Source organism: Chiloscyllium plagiosum, unplaced genomic scaffold (genome assembly GCF_037043375.1).
Source record: "Chiloscyllium plagiosum isolate Xiang-an unplaced genomic scaffold, Cpla_swu_hap1 HiC_scaffold_26, whole genome shotgun sequence".
In the NCBI taxonomy this organism is placed as follows: Eukaryota; Metazoa; Chordata; class Chondrichthyes; order Orectolobiformes; family Hemiscylliidae; genus Chiloscyllium; species Chiloscyllium plagiosum.
The window spans coordinates 17579268-17598322 of NW_028270164.1; the positions used below are offsets into that span (position 1 = coordinate 17579268).

The 19055-nt window shown below is 39.6% G+C and overlaps 1 protein-coding gene across 8 annotated transcripts in view; it reads right to left on the reverse strand.

The window, feature by feature from the left end:
• The window catches only part of LOC122563116 (plasma membrane calcium-transporting ATPase 1-like), a 391378-nt gene that overhangs the window by 95253 nt on the left and 277070 nt on the right, over positions 1-19055 (reverse strand). For 6 of the 8 annotated variants that reach the window (XM_087973527.1, XM_043716559.2, XM_087973531.1 and 3 more), the window contains exons 4-8: positions 18728-18982; positions 16136-16261; positions 11741-11866; positions 6214-6249; positions 134-295 (exon numbers count right to left, since the gene is read on the reverse strand). In XM_087973527.1, coding sequence (XP_087829653.1) covers positions 134-295; positions 6214-6249; positions 11741-11866; positions 16136-16261; positions 18728-18982 — 705 coding nt within the window. The remainder of the gene's footprint in view (positions 1-133; positions 296-6213; positions 6250-11740; positions 11867-16135; positions 16262-18727; positions 18983-19055) is intronic. The other 2 variants (XM_087973528.1, XM_087973530.1) reach the window with 1 other exon arrangement.

Here is a 19055-nt window from a genome sequence, read left to right on the forward strand (position 1 = left end):
GTTAACTGGAGTTTAGGAACCAAACAGGGAATGGAGGTAGAAATATATAGAAAGGAAAGGCAAAAATCACAACGACAATGCACTTGAAAAAGAAATGCTATACAGCTCTTTTCTGGGGGCAATTTCCTTTTACCTGCTTTTCCAATCTGCACTGCCAATTTGGTGAGCTTTCCCTGTAGGACAGATTTTTCTTTCTTTGGTATGTTTGATTTTTTCTTCTCTCTCTCTTCCGGGTCACCACCTTCCTCGCTCTTCAACGGTTGAATCTCCAGTGCAACACCATCCTGAGCTTTAGCTGAGTCCAACAGATTGAAACAAATTTGCAAACACTCCATAAACAGTCAAACTATTACACGTTACACAAATATTTACACAAAAAAGTGTGGAAATTTGATGTGCAAATAGAAGATTGCGAGTGCGTGCTTAGGTAATGCTTTAATAACATTCGGTATATGTGGGAGGATTGATCAAATGTCAGGTCTTCCAGCAAAGTGACAGAATTAATTAAACTACAGATAATATTTCAATCCCTACAGGAGAAAACAAATCACATTTTATTTAAAATACATTGGATGCTGCTCTGATAGCTGCTGCTGAGTACGTGAGATCATCTACATCACTTTTACCCAATTTGATCCTCTTGTTTGTAAACTTAATTGTTTAGCCATTTCCAAAATGTGAAATTAAGCAGCCATTCTAGATTTTATGTAAACTGCTCCATTTAAAGGAAACATCATTTTTCCAAGTTGTATTTAACAATGAAATGAATCAAAAAAGGTTCTTCTATGTGTATTGTCAAAGGGGATATAAATAATTTGACTATATTGCCTAGATCGGATTTATAGAAGGCAACAATTTATAAACGGATGACCTTAATGCATTGTAATATCATCTATCTGTCCTTGCACTTGCCAATATTATATGCAGTTCATAAATGACCAAAAACTGCATCCGACACAGTTCATAAATAGTGTCATTGGTCTATTTGACTTTGACTGTAAGTGTCACATGTCAGTATTATCGATGTTTTCAGCTGGGTTCCAGCACATCCACAACTAAGGAAATTAGTTGATTCAAACTATAAATTGAAATTGTAATTTCACTGTTCAAAGTATCACTTTGTTGGTTAAACCACAAAAAGAAATCAGTAATAAAAGGTGTAAATAGCAAATTCAGTATCAAGTTTGCCACAGACACAAATGATGTTACAATTACAATATTTCATTCTTAAGACAGCAAAAACAGACAAACCATGAATAGCTCACATCTGTAAATGAAGCATGTAGCACACAACAAATAAAAAAAGTACAATGTCTGTTACTTCATTACAAAAAGAGGAGGAGGAAACAGTTTTATTTAAGCTAATGTTTAACTACTGACCATATATTATGGGATTATTCTACCCCCACCCTGTCAGTCAGTTTCTGGCACTCAACATGAGGAAGCCAGACATACCCAAAACACAGAAGGGAAATTCCATTGCTAATCAGAATCCCTTTGAGGCAGCAGCTATTACCAGTGATGTTCCTTGCACCTTCAGTTTGAAAGAAAAGCAATTTCTGAGTGAACACGTGGCTGAGTCACAGAGAGAGAAAAAGAAGTGCAAAGAGTCTCAAAGGCAGCTTAAAATCAATGACAAAGAATGAAGCCTAAATAATGCAGTTCTCTGACAAAATGAATGGGTTCTCTAATATTAAGCACAAATTGCAATCAAGAACACACATTCAGTTATTGCAGTCTAAGTTATTAGCACATCAAATATCTAATTTATGGTGGACAACTGGATGGAAGGTACTGACTCTCTTTCCTGAATTTGTACCAGCTATTGTGTTAGGTGTTCTTTCCAGGGTTTGTATCATTAAACCACTAAAATTGCTCAAGACGATTTCTCATAGGTGGGCGAATATTCCAGGTGATGGCTATTGGTTGCTTATACGGAGGACTTCCAATCCTCAAAAATTTCTAACAGATGTTATAAAAATTCAAAAAACTGAATATTTCAGTTAAATATCATTGGTTTTAGTCTACATGACAAGGGTTCTAAGCTCTATGGTGTCCAAGTTGGAAGGGTTCTGGAATTTGGGAGTAACACCATCTTTCCAACTCCAGTGACAAAGGGGAGGGGTAGCACTTAAGCCCATTGTTCTTCAGACAAGGAGAGGAGTGGTGTGAATCGCTGAATTCTTCTGAAAGGCAGTAACCTTTTCTAAACAAATATAATTGATCCCAAACTTAGCTGGAGACAAAAAGGACTTATTTTCAACTCAAGGACTCCAAAGAATCTATTATTCTTATTTAAATCCATCGAGTCTCAGGGTCATAGAGCAATGCTTAGGATCCCATCTTCCAAGAGTGTTTGGGGCAGGTAAAACTGTAAACTGCTCAAGCCATGCTAATGTAGAAACAGAGTCTATGGCCTGGAAATAAGGCCAGTGAGTCCCACTCAACTGCATTCAATCAAGCTGAATAAATACTAAATACAAAATGAATGTCCATTGTGAGCAGTAGGGAACATAAAATCTCACTGCACCTATCCTATTAAAGTGGTGTTCATTGCTATTTCCCTATAATCTACATTTGTTACCATTTCCATACCCGATTTCTCCATTGCTTCCTTAAAGTCAGGATGTGAACTTGGTCTGTGTGGATTTATTGTGCTCCAGAATCCAAAGGGGTGTGGAGAAGTAATTCAAAGACAGGCGTCTATGAGCCCATGCCACATCTCAACTCAAAATAAGATCTCTCAAAGGTGCGGTGGGGGAGCCAAAAGGCCTACTCCTGCTCCTACTTCTTATTGTCTTACAGATAGACTCTTGATCAGTAAGTGCTATGGGGAAAGTGGACGTGAGGAACATTGGTGGAGCAGCCTGGAGGGGGTGAATGGCCAACTTCTGTTCTGATTTCTTATGGACTTAAAAGCAACTGAGTGTGGGACATGAAAAATGAATTAACATCTTTTATTTATATGGTGTCTTTATCAATTTTAATCACCCCAGGCAAAGAAACAAGAGGAGAGGGCACTCCAGCTATTCCAAGGTACTTTACCAAGCTCAAAAATAACTCAATCAGTCTGATTTGTAAGCAAACTGCAGGATATACTAAGCCAAAAAAAAAAAGGGACCTGCTGATTTTTTTTGTTGCCAATGGTTGATAGAGGAATGTTGGGAAGGGGAACTCTTTGCTCCTCAAAGATATGGGGTTTTGGTGCTTTTACATTTACCCTGAAAAGCAGGAAAAATTTAATAACTCATCTGAACAGCCTCATTACTGCACTGAAACTTTGGCAGTACTGTGGGACCAGAACCAATGAATCTTTGAGTGTTGTACTGACTGAGCAAAGTCAGTATAATTGGACATAACATGATATTTGCTGCCAGCTCTTTCATGGTCTACTTAAGTGCTCCAGTTTGAACCAGTACTGAACACCCAATTTTGTTCTTACGTACAAGGTATCTTTGAACAGCTGCAGAGATAGACATGAAAATGATATAGAGAAAGATTTGAACGAATGAAATTAAGAAACATTTTGCATTCAAGTAGGATTCATGTTATAAACAAAGACAAACACAATCTCTACTCAGTCCCAAAGAGCTGAAGTATTGAAGTGACATCACAGGGTGTAGCTGCTGCAGAGATAAAAGGAGAAAAGATCTTAACTTCTAGAGATTTGATCAACCTACTTTTTAGAGAGCTTGTCTCATTTCCCCCAACAGTGAATGCCTGATAGTTGAGAAAGAGATTTATTTTCTAGAGAATCAAAGTTTTAGAGAAATTTGAATTTTGTTATTTTATTAATCATAATTTTTTTGAAGTTGTGGAAAATAACCAGCATTTGGTTTTTGGAAATTACTGCCAGAATTCAAGCCAATTGAATTGAGAGGAGTTCTGGTGAAATAGACCAGATGTTTAATAATTCATATTCTTAAATTATGAATAACTCTGCTACGAGGTGGGGTGGGTTGGGAAGAGAGAGGGGAAAAGGAGTGAGCAAGAGAGAAAAAAAAAGAAACTATAGGCCAATTAGTTTAAAGTCAATAAATGTGCAAAATACTAGAATCTATTACTAGCGACATGAGAATACTGAAATAAAAATAAAAATAATATGGGTGGACAGAGTCAACATTGATTTATGAAAGAAAAATCATGTTTGACAAGTCCATTAGAATTTGCTTTAAGTTGTGACTAGAAGGGTGGGTAAACAGGAAGGCAGCAGGTACAGAGCTTTTGAATTCTCAAAAGGTTTTGAATAAGGTGCCACACAGGAGGGCCCTCAAGACTTGGGACAATTAACATGGGCGAGGATCAGTCAACAGATGTTAAAGAGTAGGAACAATATCAAAATTTGATGAAGAATGTCAGGTGGGAAAAGCAAGCTGGAAATGTTGGGATTAAGAGGAGCATGGGAGTCCTTGTACATTAATCACAGATGTAACATGCAGGTACAGCAAGCTATTATGAAGGCAAAAGCTATGTTAACTTATATTACAAAGGGATTGGAGTATAAGATAAGAATATTTCTGCAAACATATAGGTGAGACAAGACCAGGAGTAGTGCATATACTTTGGAGTTCCATTACTTAAGGATGTAATTCTTTCCTTACAGACTTTACTAAGTATACTTGACCTAAATTTCCAAACCAAAAAGGATAAGAGCTGATCTCATGGAGATTTTAATTCTTATGTAACTTTACAGGCTAGGTGCTGGGAGAATGTTTCCTTGGTTGGGAGTCTGGAATTAACAGGCTGTAGTCCAAGGATAAGGAATTAATCATACTGGGCTGAGCTGAGGCAACATTCCTACACTTTAGGAGGGCAATGAATGCTGTATCATTGAATGTAATTAAGATAGATTTTGGGTGGGGGCAGGGGTTGTCAGGCATCAAAGGATGTAGGAATGGTGTGAAAAAGTTGAGTTTAAGTAGAAGATCAGCCAAGGTCTTAGTGGATGGTAAAACATCCATAGGTCTGATCATGTCATTCTTCAGATGTTTACTTGTTGAGTTGTCAAAGACTTGCAGGTTCCATACAAAAGTGTGTTTGTGCTTTGATACACACAGTTCTCCATTACTAAAACAATGGCGATCAACTGTATTAAAGCACAAAGACGTCACTGCTACAACTGAAAGTCAACAAGCTTCACAAGTCTACCACACTCTTTAGAGCCTATTCAATAATTACATTTTGTACATAGGACAGCTTTGAGCAACAAAGAAAGATGAGGGTGGGAGAAAAAACAACAAAGACCAGGTCAGAGGGGCTGAAGGAAGGCAAGCTAAACTGCAGAGCAGGTGAAGTATGAGGTCCTCCACACAAAGCCTGGAAGGAACAGTGAAACCACAACGTGAATGTTGAGACAATGAAGGAAAAAGTAGGGGTTCAACGATTACTGTTTTTAGAAAGTGAAGAGAAATTGATTAAGCATCTGATTTACACCACGCTTCTGTTTCAGCTTTCCTCTAGCAGGTTGGTTTCACAAACATGTCTCAACTTTTTGAGGGGGAATAAGAGTCAAAGATAGTAATTTATGAAAATTTTCAAAACGAATGGTTATAGCTAACTCATTCAATGGGCTAAAACAAGTGAGCAAGTTCTCATCTTTGAAAGTTAGAAGACTTTAATGGTTAGAAGTCTAATAAAATCAGTTGGACTTATTTATGAAAATCTCACAGGTGTTTGGGAGATACCTATTGTAATTTCATGCCTTTCTGACCCTCATAACAACAGTAAATAGCCAATGACAGTAGGTGGCAAAGAGTAAGCAGTGACGCACAGGAAAAAATTGTGTAGTAATTAAAATATCTACTCCATATCTCTTGTAGGTACAAGAGACTGTTGAGACTAACACTTCAAGCAACTCACCAATAAGTACATAGGTTATCATCAGCTTTCAGCTGCTACAACTATCTCACCAAATGGATAAACTGGCAGTGTCAACATATTGCTTAAGTAAATGCTGACAGATCCACAGAGGAAGCCTTGGGCATAATATTGAAGAGGTTCCAAATAAAGAATTCTTATCCAGAACAGCTTTACTATATGTATTAAACACTGTTGCAACTGGTCATGCTTTTTCAATAATCGTTGTACCCCCATAAACAGAAGGTGAAGGTCCCGCTGTGTTAGCGAATTTGAAGAACAAGGATAATGGTTAAAATAAAAAAGGAAGAAAGAATGTTTCCAGTTAGTGTGCTCTTCTATGTTTATGAGGGTTACCTTTGTTGCGATTTTCTGGGGCTCCTTGTTTTTTACCTGTTCAAACAAAAAAAGGGTGGAATGCTAGTCACATGACTTCATAAATGCTATAATGTAAGGCTCATGTTTAGTTGTGCCGGAAACTGGGAATGAAATGTTGACTGTTAGTACATGCCATGGGAATACTGTAAAATCATTTCAGTTCTACAAATTTTATTTGTTTACCATTGTGAGTTGCAACCTTTTTACAGACCAAGAATAAAACTGGCAATTTTCACAGGGAAAGTGCAATTGCTTCCAATAGATTAGTGTCAAGAGCAAACCCTCTGATTAGTATCTCAAAGTCGTGATAACACTTAAATGTGATAGACATGATTTTTGACATCTGGTCAAATGAAGTAGGTCACATGCGATATATAGAAAAGTTCAAACAAATCAAATTTGAAGCCTTGGTAATTTAATTCAGGAAGAGTTTTTAACCTGGTCTGAACATGGTTAACATTTTACAATGGTTGTAAATAACAATTCAATTTCTCTCTGTTGGTTCTCCTATATGTTACCAGACCTTTTAGTTGTTATTAGGAAATGGAATATCACAACGTCCATGAATCTTTCTTTAGCAATGGACATTTTTTTATTAAGAAGATTGAAATTCCAGTCTGAGCAGAAATCAAATATTGTTGTGTCACCAAAAGCAGTCACCTTCCAATACAAGATGTATTGTTGAAATAAAAACTGAAATTCACAACCTGTATTGACAAAACAAAGTTGATATCTCTTGGACATATTTAACCTGCCTTTTAAGTACTTGGCCTTACAAGTTCACAGTGTGACAGTTACAGAGAGGGGATGTTGGGAAATCCACCCCTGAATTTAATGAGGTTTATATTTTTACATAGTGTTTCCCAGCTGGCAGCCCAACAGATTGATAAGCTGGTTGACTGCTGATCAGGAAAACCTGCAACACAAGACCACAGTTACCAGGTGGAGATGTGGACAGCTGGGAGAGTGGTCACTGGCATGGCAAGGTCACTCAGCGGCTAGGGCAGGGACAGATGCTTGGGAGATCCAACTGCACCAAGTGCTTGCAGTGGTCCACTAATCCAATTCACAGTCCTAGAAATGCACTTCTAACTTGACTTGAGGAGAGAGTGGCCTGATCAAACAGAATACCCAGCTTGTGGATATTAGGTTTAAAACACTGGCAAAATTTAAAAAACAGATACTCTCTGGCAAGCAGGCTACCTACACAGTGCCACGGTAAAACTCCAAATGGCCACACTAGGTTCAGGGTTCGTTAATTTTGCATTTTTAACCTCTTTAGTGAGGTACTCAATGGAAAACACTTCCTAGCCATAAAGACTAAAAAAAAAGCTTTCATAGCTGAAAATTAATAGTTTATGTTCAAGTAGCCCCAACCTAATTTTAAATCGCTTGCCCATTTGAATACGATGACTGGTGAAGCATGATCAAAACAGATCAAAAATATATAGGCACAGAATCATTGAATGGAGAAAGGGTTAATGATATTTAAAAAAAGGCATAATTGCTTTTTAATGTTGTAGGGGAAAATGATTCATTTGCAATGGTATTTGGATAATAATGTTCTAAGTGCACATTTGATGGCAATATGTTTTATTAAAAATAATAGGATTTCACTACATCATCTGTCTGCAGAATCAAAGACATACAAGTCCCTAAATGGACTCCCACTGTTTTATTGTCAGTCTGTTAAGTGCTTCAAAATAAATAATATGGTTTTAAATCATTTCCATGAGAATCTAGTCAGTGGTCTACTTCAGGTACAACTAATTGATAAAGAAGCTCCCTCATGTTTAAAAAGCAAAACGTTTCCTTGTCCCTCTAATATTTCGAGAGTCCTCACATTAAAAATAAATCACACAGCTCTTGAATCAGGTGCATGGTACAAAATAGAAGGCCCGAAAGCTCTTGTGGAATTTCAAAATTTAACTCTTGTTTGGCAGTCAGCCCCCAATCCAAATTAGGATTATAATTTAAGATTGCAGTCAAGTGGGACAACGAACTGCAAAAGCAGCTAGCTGGTCAATACATATTGAACGTTAAATGGTTGGTGTATCATAAAATGTGTCAAAAAATCTTTCTTGGAACAAGCAGCTGTACAGAGAGCAGTGAAAAAAACCATCTGATTTAACACCATTTTAAACAGAAGAAACATCATCCAACTTTAACCACTCCACAATTTCAAAAAACTTTTACAATAATGAACATCTCATTTTGAGAAATGGGAGCAACACAGGTGAGATGGCTAAAGATTAATTATCTTCTATTCACAGATAGGGCTTGAGAAAGCCTTTTCCAGAAGATAACAGCAGCATCCTAACGCACATATAGAGAATGGTGAAGTATTTGTAAAACCATTTCTACAACCAAAGCCCTTAAATGGATGAATGAGGAGGTTCTCTGGTTAAGATCTATTAATATCTTATATAGGTTTCAAAGCGCAGGCCAGTTATGAACACATTATCTGTTCAGATGGGCTTACCAAGGCAGTAGTGTGGTTTAATATTGAATATTTCTTGAAGTGAAAATGTCTGTGTAAAACATTCTATATTACATGGATAGTCTCCATAGATTGTCTCAATTATTGTCTTAGAATTTAACTAATCAAAACTCAAGGCCAATTTGATGGGAATATTACTCTTACCTTCTCAGTTCGAGGACAAGCATTTTTAAAAATCCACTTGTGTAGGCCAACTACAAAAGATACTTGCCATAAATAATTATTTTTATAAAGCATGTTTAGGAATAATTATTTAGATTGAAAAGCATTTCTACAAGTTTCATTAAGCTCAATTCATTATTCCTTTTGGGGATTGGTGTATATGGAGTTTTACAAATGGTAGAAGGTGTGATGTTGTATTGCGAAAATGCGATACTTAGATCGTGATGAGAAGTCGTGGCTTTTTACGTAATTTACAACGCGTCTTGCCATTCAGTGGAATGCAATTCTATTTTGAAGAGAGTACATTGCATGTAGACAAACTGCTCTCCCTCCAAGCATTCAACCCTTTAAGACCTACAGAGGAAATTCTAAAAGGAAGCAGGAAGATGCTTTTAGCACCATCAGTACTATCATTGTACATCCAATAGCCTCCTGGTAATAATAGCAGAGAGGGGAAAGAAAGGAAAATTTCATTAACCATTTTAAACCATATACTATTTTAAAGCCATTATGAATGACATACTATTTTAAAACTGGTTAACTGGTAAATAAAAATGTCAATTATTAAAGCAGCAGCAATATCAGAAAGAAATAGATCAGTGCAACTTGTACCAGTACCAATGTTATTATATCTTGCTACAATTCCTGATTTATAATACAAAATGTAAACATTTGTTTTTGATGGTGGTGGTTGTCGGAGAGAGGAGTTGGTGTTAGGGTGAAAAAAAAAGCAGCAGATATAGATCCAGATTTTCATTGCTAAACAGCCCACCAGGCTTTAGAATGGATAACCCAAAAACTTTGATTGGAGTCTTGCATTCCAAAACGTTCAGGAATCAGTGACCCACTACTGATCGAAAAACAATTGTGTTGTTGTTGTGGTGGTGGAGTATGAACTCCAAACGTGCAATGAAGTTTATCCTTGAGGAGCTGTAATGCTAGTTTTCAGTCAGTAAAAAAAAACTGTGACCTTGTCAATTAAAAATAAAATGTGCTACTTAAATGGCCAACTTTTAAACAATGCAATGTCACCAGCTTGTATTTCAATAGACTTTGGTTACAATCGATCATTACCAAAATGAATCCCTATCCAATGTCCTATAAAAGGATATTACGTGGTATAATAAAATGACGTGACATTTGCTAGATGGTTAGGTCTGACAATCTGCTATGCTAGTAACATTTTCAGATGCAGGCCAGAACATTTTTTAGTCTGAAAAGCCTAGGAATCAACTCCTTGGCAAAGAATCAAAAGAAATTAATACTGTGGGATCTAATGATTGTAGTTACAAGGCTTGATTTGAACTGCTAAGTGTTTGTAATACTTAAACCCGAATTTCGAACTATAAAGTATATGAAACATAGCACATCTAGAATGCCTGGCAATTAACATAAATTTGCTCATATCAAAACATATAGGGTCAACACTTAACACCATTAATTTACAAATGGATATGATAATGGCAACACAGTGGCTCGGTGGTTAGCACTGCTGCCTCAGAACCAGGAACCCAGGTTCGATTCCAGCCCTAGGTGACTGTGTGGATTTCCTCCAAGTGCTCCAGTTTCTTCCCACTTCCAAAGATGTGCAGTAGATGAATTGGCCATGCTAAATTGCCCATAGTGATCAGGGATGTGCATTAGTTAGGGGTAAATGTTGAGTAATAGGGTAGTCGAGTGGGATACTCGGAGGGTCGGTGTGGATTTGTTGGGCCAAAAGGCTTGTTTCCACACTGTAGGGATTCTAATATGGTAGATGTTACTGGACTAATAATTTAATAAAAAAGATAAAAATGGAACACACTCACTGATGTCCTTTAGGGAAGGAAAGCTGCAGTTTTCATCTACCCTGGAATACAAACAACTCCAGTTCCACACTGATGTGGCTGATCCTTAGTTGTCCACTGATGTGACCTAGTTAAGGTAGCTGACCACTTCCTAATGGTAACTGGGGCTGGACGTTAAGTATCAGGCTAGCTGGTAACATCCATGTTTAGAAACTGAACCAAATTAAGAAATTTCAACAGGAGATAAATCTGATCAATAATGTCATAAACTAAAAATAAAAATATATTTGAATTCTATATCTGCCCATCAAAAGCAAATGCATTTTGGAGAATGAGTTGTGTGCAGTAGCTGGTAGCAGATATGCAAAATTAATTGTGACACCTTAAATATAGCTTTATTCCGTTTCACACAGCAGGATATACTTGATTATTGGTGTTTGTAAATTTGAATTAGGTCCACACAGACACACAAATGAAGCATCTTTAAATACAATGCATTTTCTTAGGCAACATCATTTGAAAAAAAAAATCGCTCTCATACATTAGTGTATTAAGTCCTCCTTAAAATACAGAAGATTAAACTTAATTTAAAAGCCATGAGAATAGATCATGGCAGTATTTTGATTATGTAACAAGCAAACTGTGGAAAAAGAAACCAACACTTAGCAGTCCTTGCATTGTAAAAGGGCAAAGAAATCTGGATCATCACTGCAGTTTGAAATCAAAAAGGGAATGATAGTGAATTGGGAAATGTGAGTACTGCTTCTTAAACTGCTTCTGCGTTGGTGATGACAACAGTACAGTAAAGGATGGCGGAGTACTTAACACTCAAACTATTGTCATAGAGTAGAACTGTAGAATAAAACAAAAAGCAACAGTGCTCATACAATACATGGCCAGACCTTACAATTTGGTGGGCCTATGAGCTCAAACTCTGTGGAGGCCCAGGATTTGGACTCCCATTCTGCTAGAAAATTGGAATATGCATCCCAGGTGAAAATGGAGAGATATCGGTCAGTCGCTTCTAACGTTGAGGGACACAAAGCTGCCAACTTACCCTTCTTGTTTTTCTTCTCTTCCTCATCACTACCTGCTCCTAATAATGTGAAAATGATACCAGTCTGGGAGTTCAAACCTACTGCAGTTACCAGGATCCGTCCTGAGCCTTCCATTACATGGGTACCTAAAAAGAGACAGATGTTGGTAAAAGGTTACAACTTCCATTGAAGATTAGAATTGATGGCCTGATATTAATTTTTGGATACTAGTTGTTTAAATTAGCGAAAGAGACTGCATTTCAGATGTAACCATTCACATGTACACTTCGAGTCAGATGTTTATCATAGAAATGGACCCTTCGGTCCAACTCACCCATGCTGACCAGATATTCTATGTTAATCTAGTCCCATTTGCCAGCATTTGATCCATACCCCTTCTAAACTCTTCCTGTTCTTGTACCCATCCTGATACCTTTAAAATGTTCTGACTGTACCAGCCACCACCACCAGCTCTGGCAGTTTATTCCACACATGCACCACCCATTGAGTGAAAAAATTGCCCCTTAGGTTCCTTTTAAATCTTTCCCCTCTCACCTTAAACTTATGCTGTCTAGTTTTGGACTTCCCTACCCTGGAGAAAAGACCTCGACTATTCATCCTATCCATGCCAGTCAATTTTGTAAACCTCCATAGGGTCACCCACTCAGCCTCAGATGCTCCAGGGAAAACAGTGCCAGCCTATTCAGCCTCTCCCTATAGCTCAAACTCTCAAACCCTGGGAGCATCCTCAAATCTTTTCTCATTTTCCACAGTAGTTAGCTTGGGCTTACTGCTCTCAAACTGGCAGCGGAAGAGCAATATAACAAATTAAAGGGCCCCTCCAAATGGCTGAAGCAAGCCACCTGCCATCACTCACGTAGGGAATAGGACAATGATACTATAACCCCAGACCGTGTGTCAAGTTGTCCTTTTATAGAGTCCAAGAAAAATGGGCAATATAGGTGAGAGGGAAGGAAGCCAAGAGATTTTCCAATAATATAACGGTTACAGCAATTTTTGAAGACTCATACATTTTACTGATTCAATAACTTATCTGAAAATATTTAGCACCACTTGATGATTTTATTTCTCCCCAACTTGATAATGAAGTTCTAGATGAGGCATAGATACATTATGTACATAAATTACTGAACCACCATGTGGGTGCACATTAGCACTGCTACCTCAGCATCAGGGACCCAGGTTCAATTCCACCCTTCGGTGACTGTCTGTGTGAAGTTTGCTCATTCTTCCCATGTCTCAGGTGTTTCGGTGCTCCAGCTTCCTCAGAGTCAAAAGATGTGCAGGTTAGGAGGATTGGCCATGCTAAATTGTCTAGGCAGAAGTCAGTACTGCAGATGCTGGAGATTAGTGTCAGGGATAGGAATCAAGCCTTGATGAAGGGCTTTTGCCCGAAACGTCGATTTTCTTGCTCCTCGGATGCTGCCTGACCTGCTGTGCTTTTCCAGCACAACTCTAATCTTGACCACCTCCTCCCACCCCCCCAATGCTAAATTGCCCCACAGCGTCCTGGGAAATGTGGGGTTACAGAGATGGGGTAGGTCTGGATAGGATGCTTTTCAGAGGGTCAGTGTGAACTTAATGGGCCAAATGGCCTGCTTCCACACCAAGGATTCTATGAAATATAAAGGAAAGAGTTCACAGGGGATTTAAGGAAGAAATCTTTCAGGTGGTGGGCATCTGGAACTCACTGTCTGAAGGGTGGTAGAGGCAGAAACCATCACAACTTTAAAGCTGTATTTAGATGAACATTTGAAATGTCATAGCATACAAGGTCAAGTGTTGGAGAAGGGGATTAGACTGGATAGATGCATGATGATCGGTAGAGACATGGACCAAAAGTTCTCTTTCCATGCTGTAAAATTCTATGATGCTTATTAAAATGAAATTTCTTATGTACTCAGATAGCCAAATGCAACCTGCTCTGAGGGGGAAGCAAATACTGATGGTAACATTTCTATGCTCGGCTGAGGAGGAGTGATGGGTGGAGAAAAACAAGATCCAGAATTGAGTGTGGGGTGCTGGAAAAGCACAGCAAGTCAGGCAGCATCAGAGGAGCAGGAGAGTCGACATTTCAGACAAAAGCCCTTCATCAGGAATGAGGCTGAGCGCCGAGGGATGGTGAGATAAATGGGGGTGAAGCTGGAGGGAGAAGGTGGATGAGTGTGTGATAGAGAGATGGAGGTGGGGAGAAGGTGATAGGTCGGGGAAGAGGGAGGGAGGGAGGGAGGAAACTGGTGAAATCCACATTGATACCCTGGGGTTGGAGGGTCCCGAAGCAGAAGATGACGCATTCTTCCTCCAGGCGTTGGGTGGTGAGGGAGTGGCAATGGAGGTGGCCCAGGACCTACATGCCCTTGGCGGAGTGGGAGGGGTGTTGAAGTGTTTGGACACGAGGCGGTTAGGTTGATTGGTGCGGGTGTCCCAGAGATGTCTCTGAAGTGCTCTGCGAGTAGGCATCCCATCTCCACAGCGTAGAGGAGACCACATCGGGAGCGATGCATACAGTAAATGTTGTGTGTGGAAGTTCAGGTGAAACTTTTGATGGCTGTGGAAGGCTCCTTTGGGGCCTTGGATGGAGGTGAGGGGGTTCGTTTGGGCGCAGGTTTTGCAATTCCTGCAGTGACAGGGGAAGGTGTAGGGAGGGGAAGGTGGGTTGGTTGGGGGCGTGGACCTGATGAGGGAGTCAGAGGGAATGGTCTTTACGGAAAGCGGATAGGGGTGAAGAAGGAAATTTAATTCTGGTGATGGGGTTCTCGGTGGTTGGTGGAAATGGTGGAGGGCGATGTGATGTGATGTGATGTATATAGAGGTTGGTGGGTAGAAGGTGAAGACTAGGGGAGAGCTGTGCTTGTTGCGGTTGGAGGGGTGGGGTTCAAGGGTGGAGGTGCGGGAAGTAGATGAGATGCGCTGAAGGGGATCATCGGCCACGTGTGAGGGGAAATTACAGTCTTTAAAGAAAGAGGCCACCTGGTGTGTTCTGTGGTGAACTGGTCCTCCTGGGAGCAGATGCAGTGGAGGCGGAGCAATTGGGAATAAGGGATAGCATTTTTACAGGAGGCAGGGTGTTGGTAGGTTTGTACAAGATGTCAGTGTTGAGACAGTCTCTGTTGATGGAGATGGAGAAGTCCAGGAAGGGGAGGGAGGTTTTGGAGATGGTCCAGGTGAATTTTAAGTCGGGGTGGAATCCAGCCAAATTCTCTACTTCTGACCATTGTGCAGTCATCTCCATCAGTGATGTACATGAGAACTTCAGTAAAGAACAAAGAAAGCTATTGCTCAATGGCCAGACTGGTAGTCTTTAATCTAAGCTCAGGGGTGAGGAATGGTCACCATGACAAGCTACATCAGGCTCCCAAAACTCCTGACAAAGCATGCTACATGTAACTGCCCTCAGTATAATATGGATAACAAGAGATCCTAGCATTGTCTCTCTAAGCCTGGGAGATAAACTAAAAAGTGAGTCAGGTACAGACAGACCTCATCCAATTCCCTATGACAAATAGTGAAAGAAATTTAAGCTGTGAAACCTGAAGAAAAGCCATCTTTTATTCTGACAAAGGAAGTCTCAGTTCAAACAAAGGAAGCAAGTGTGACAGACATACATTACATCGTCTTTTCAGCTGTGTCTGAGAGAAACTAGCCAAGTTAAAAGTGACAGGATATAAAGATCACCAATGTGTTTTACAGATTATGAGAGAGGCAACAAACGAAATAAATTCAGTCAAACTGATAAAAGGGAAGCACACACAGGGAACTTTCACCTTGCCCCGATTTGCAGATAAGTAACTGACAGCAGTTAACTTGCAGCAGTTCTGTTTGCCATCACAGTTTTGCTGACTCTGTTGTCATGGTGGAGTCGGTGACCCTCACTAAAAAGACCATTCAATTTCAGGTCACACTGAGACCCTTTTAAAATATGAACCTTCCAAGCAAGTTATCAGCTCTGGTTGTCACAGCTAAAACTGAACAAAGTAGTCAGCAAAGCTCTCCACTACAAACCTTTCATGAAACAAAAAGTTTACTGGGGCAGCTATGTTGCTCTCAGTCAGTCCATAGAGTCCAGATCTTTAACACACCAGGTTCTGCTCACCAACTATGACACCTAGTCAACACCCTCAATCTAGTTTAACCGGCTGCGTTCTGAGACTGACAATCTTACTTCCCTTCCTCTCCTACCTTACAGCAGGCATTCAAAGCAAAAAAAAAAAATCTGCTGGTTATCCCATCCTGCAAGCTTGATGATTATCCATTCCTACAAGCTTCTCATCAGAAGATAAAACTATCTCCACACAGGCTCAAAACACCTCAACACCTCAGAGTCTAAATTATTTGTAATCTGTCCTCTGATTATCCTTAAATGAAAGGGTACAAACACAACAGTTACTACTCACCAGAGAGTAGCATGGGGTCCTTCTCCATTGATTTCCTCACATGATCGGACTCTCCTGTCAAAGAACTTTCATCTATTTTTAAATCATTGCCTTGGATGAGGATACCATCAGCTGGCAGGAGGTCACCTGTGGAGGACAGAACATTCATTTCATGTTGCTACAAAAGCAAAACTCTGCAGATACTGGAAATATAACAAAAACAAATGATGCAGGAAATACTCAGCAGGTCAGACAGCATTTGTGAGAAGAACCAAAGTTAACATTTCCGCTTGAGTCTGGGTGATAACTATCTCTCTACAGGTGTTTCCTGACCTGCTGAGCATTTCCAGAAGCTTATATCCTCAACAGCTGATCATAGCTATGGGCGGCACGGTAGCACAGTGGTGAGCACTGCTGCCTCTCAGCGCCAGAGACCTGGGTTCAATTCCCACCTCAGGCAGCTGTCTGTGTGGAGTTTGCACATTCTCCCTGTGTCTGCGTGGGTTTCCTCCGGGTGCTCCAGTTTCCTCCCATAATCCAAAAATGTGCAGGTTAGGAGAATTGGCCATGCTAAATTACACCTAGTGTTAGGTGAAGGGCTAAATGTAGGGGAATGGGTCTGGGTGGGTTGCGCTTCGGTGGGTCGGTGTGGACTTGTTGGGCCGAAGGGCCTGTTTCCACACTGTAAGTAATCTAATCTAAGTAATCTAATAGCTGGGATATAAATTTATTGAGAGCAGAATTCCATGACAACACATCCTAGCATTTCTCAATGACAGGCTGGAGTGTGCTTTAAAGCAAACCACTGCAGACACACACGGTGTGTATTGTTCCCAATGTTTTAGCCTTGCTCAATATAAATTTTTTCTTCTACAGTACTCAGAATGAAGGATATTTTAACCTTTGGTGTAAAACAAGTGCCATAGGATTGGTCATCTATTAGACACTCCAGTCAATATTTCCTTTCATTGAACAGTAATAACACATGGAAAACCAAAATATCAGCTATCAGCAATGGACTGACACCAAAAATTAAAGGGGCTCCCAATTCATTGCAGGCAATTATAAAACCTCAGTCGACTTTGCAAAGATCTCTTGTACAAGAATATTTCAGTCCACAATTTACACTCACTCACAAACTAGAAATCTGGCTCAATGAGATCAAAGACACAAGCTCATCAAAATTCGGTAGAAGGAAAGGAAATAAAGATTCTTTTTTAGAATATGTAACAGCCAAACAGCATTTCAACTTTAATATTTCTTGGCTTTTGGAAGGAGAAAATGGTATTAAATTTGAAACATACATATTATTTGTCTCCTTCCAACTTGAACCCTTCGTTATTTCCACATTCAAACTGATTGACCTGCATCCAAATTCAAAGTAGCACTTCCTTAGAACATAACCAGCTCTGTTCAGCAACAGTTTAGGAAGTAAGTTGAATGAATAACAGTTTCCAAAAATCACAAAATCCTAAGAGATATTTCTGGTTTGTGCACAGGATTAATTCTCCAACATGACAGCAAAGATCAATCAGCTCTGTGTACGTGAACAATGAACCATTTACGGGATTTTTCACTGCTAAAGGTTAGAACAGCCATTGTGGATGCTTGTCAGGGAGGAGAGTACGGATTATTTTTAAAAATCAACCTGTTTGGAAAGGTTACCACACATGTCTGAAGATGGGATTTGAACCCAAACCTACTCAACCAGAAGTAGGGACACTACCACTGTGTCACAAGATCCTAGCAGCAGCCAACTTGAACGCCAACAGCACTTTTGCACATCTACAAGTTGAAAAAAAACATTTGCCATGAAAATGATCAACCCACTTATCTTTTGCCTGGCATAACTAACTTTCACACTTCCCTTAGCTCATGGGCCTATTGCTTACTGCAGGGATTTTAAAACCGTATTTCCAATCAAGCTAGTGTTTCTACCCTTTGTCTTTGGAGAAAGTTCCAAACTCAACAAGCTAAATAGCATTTCTTTGGTGAATCAATATCTACTTCCTTTACTTTCCAATTGGCTAAGCACCATCACTTGCCTAAGTTAAGTCTGCCTTTTTGACAGAACTTATTTTTCTGTCTATTTTATACTTCAAGTAAACATGTGTTTAAGGCCAGGACTGTACTCAAGGCTAAAACTGAGGAACTATGGACAAAGAAAGCTGATTAACACAAAAAGGACATTTATACAAGACTTAAGTACCAATATGACCAGATGCCAAGATAAACCTTTATGAGCACCCAAAGATAAAAATACAGAACAAGTTCCATATACAACACAAAATTTCAAATATTGAAAGGTACTCTTAAACAGGTAAAGTCATAGCTTTATTTTTAACCAGACCATGGGGCTGCTCTCCCATTAAAAGGGACAGCTGGTGGTGGTTTAACCCAAGGGTAACCATTCCTCATGAAGGGTGGAGGGGAGCCCTTTCCTGGTCACTTCAGCCAGTGGGGAAATGGAACCGGGCTTTTGGGATCACTTCGTAATACATAAAAGGTACTCTAACAAAAATCAAGAACAAACATTCTGTTAGGACTTTTCATAATCCAACATTATGCGTAACAAACTAATCTTTCTGTACCTCTCCTCCATTCACTACTCACCATATTTAATCTGAGCAATGTCGCCTACAACAATCTCCGCCACTGGAATCTGGATAACCTGACCCTTGCGGATCACAGTGAACTTCTGCTCCTGTTCAATGCGACTTTGCAGCCCACGGAACTGCTTCTCCTTACTCCAGTCATTGAAGGCTGTCACCAGTACCACACAAATAACCGAGAGGAGAATAGCTGCACCTTCAATCCAGCCAGCCTCTGCCTCTCCTTCATCCTCGCCACCTGTAGCTTCCCCACATACTGCAAGATATGGTAAAAGACAATTACAGATGTAAAGACCAGACTGACAAAGTTGTTTACAATTAGGATTCAT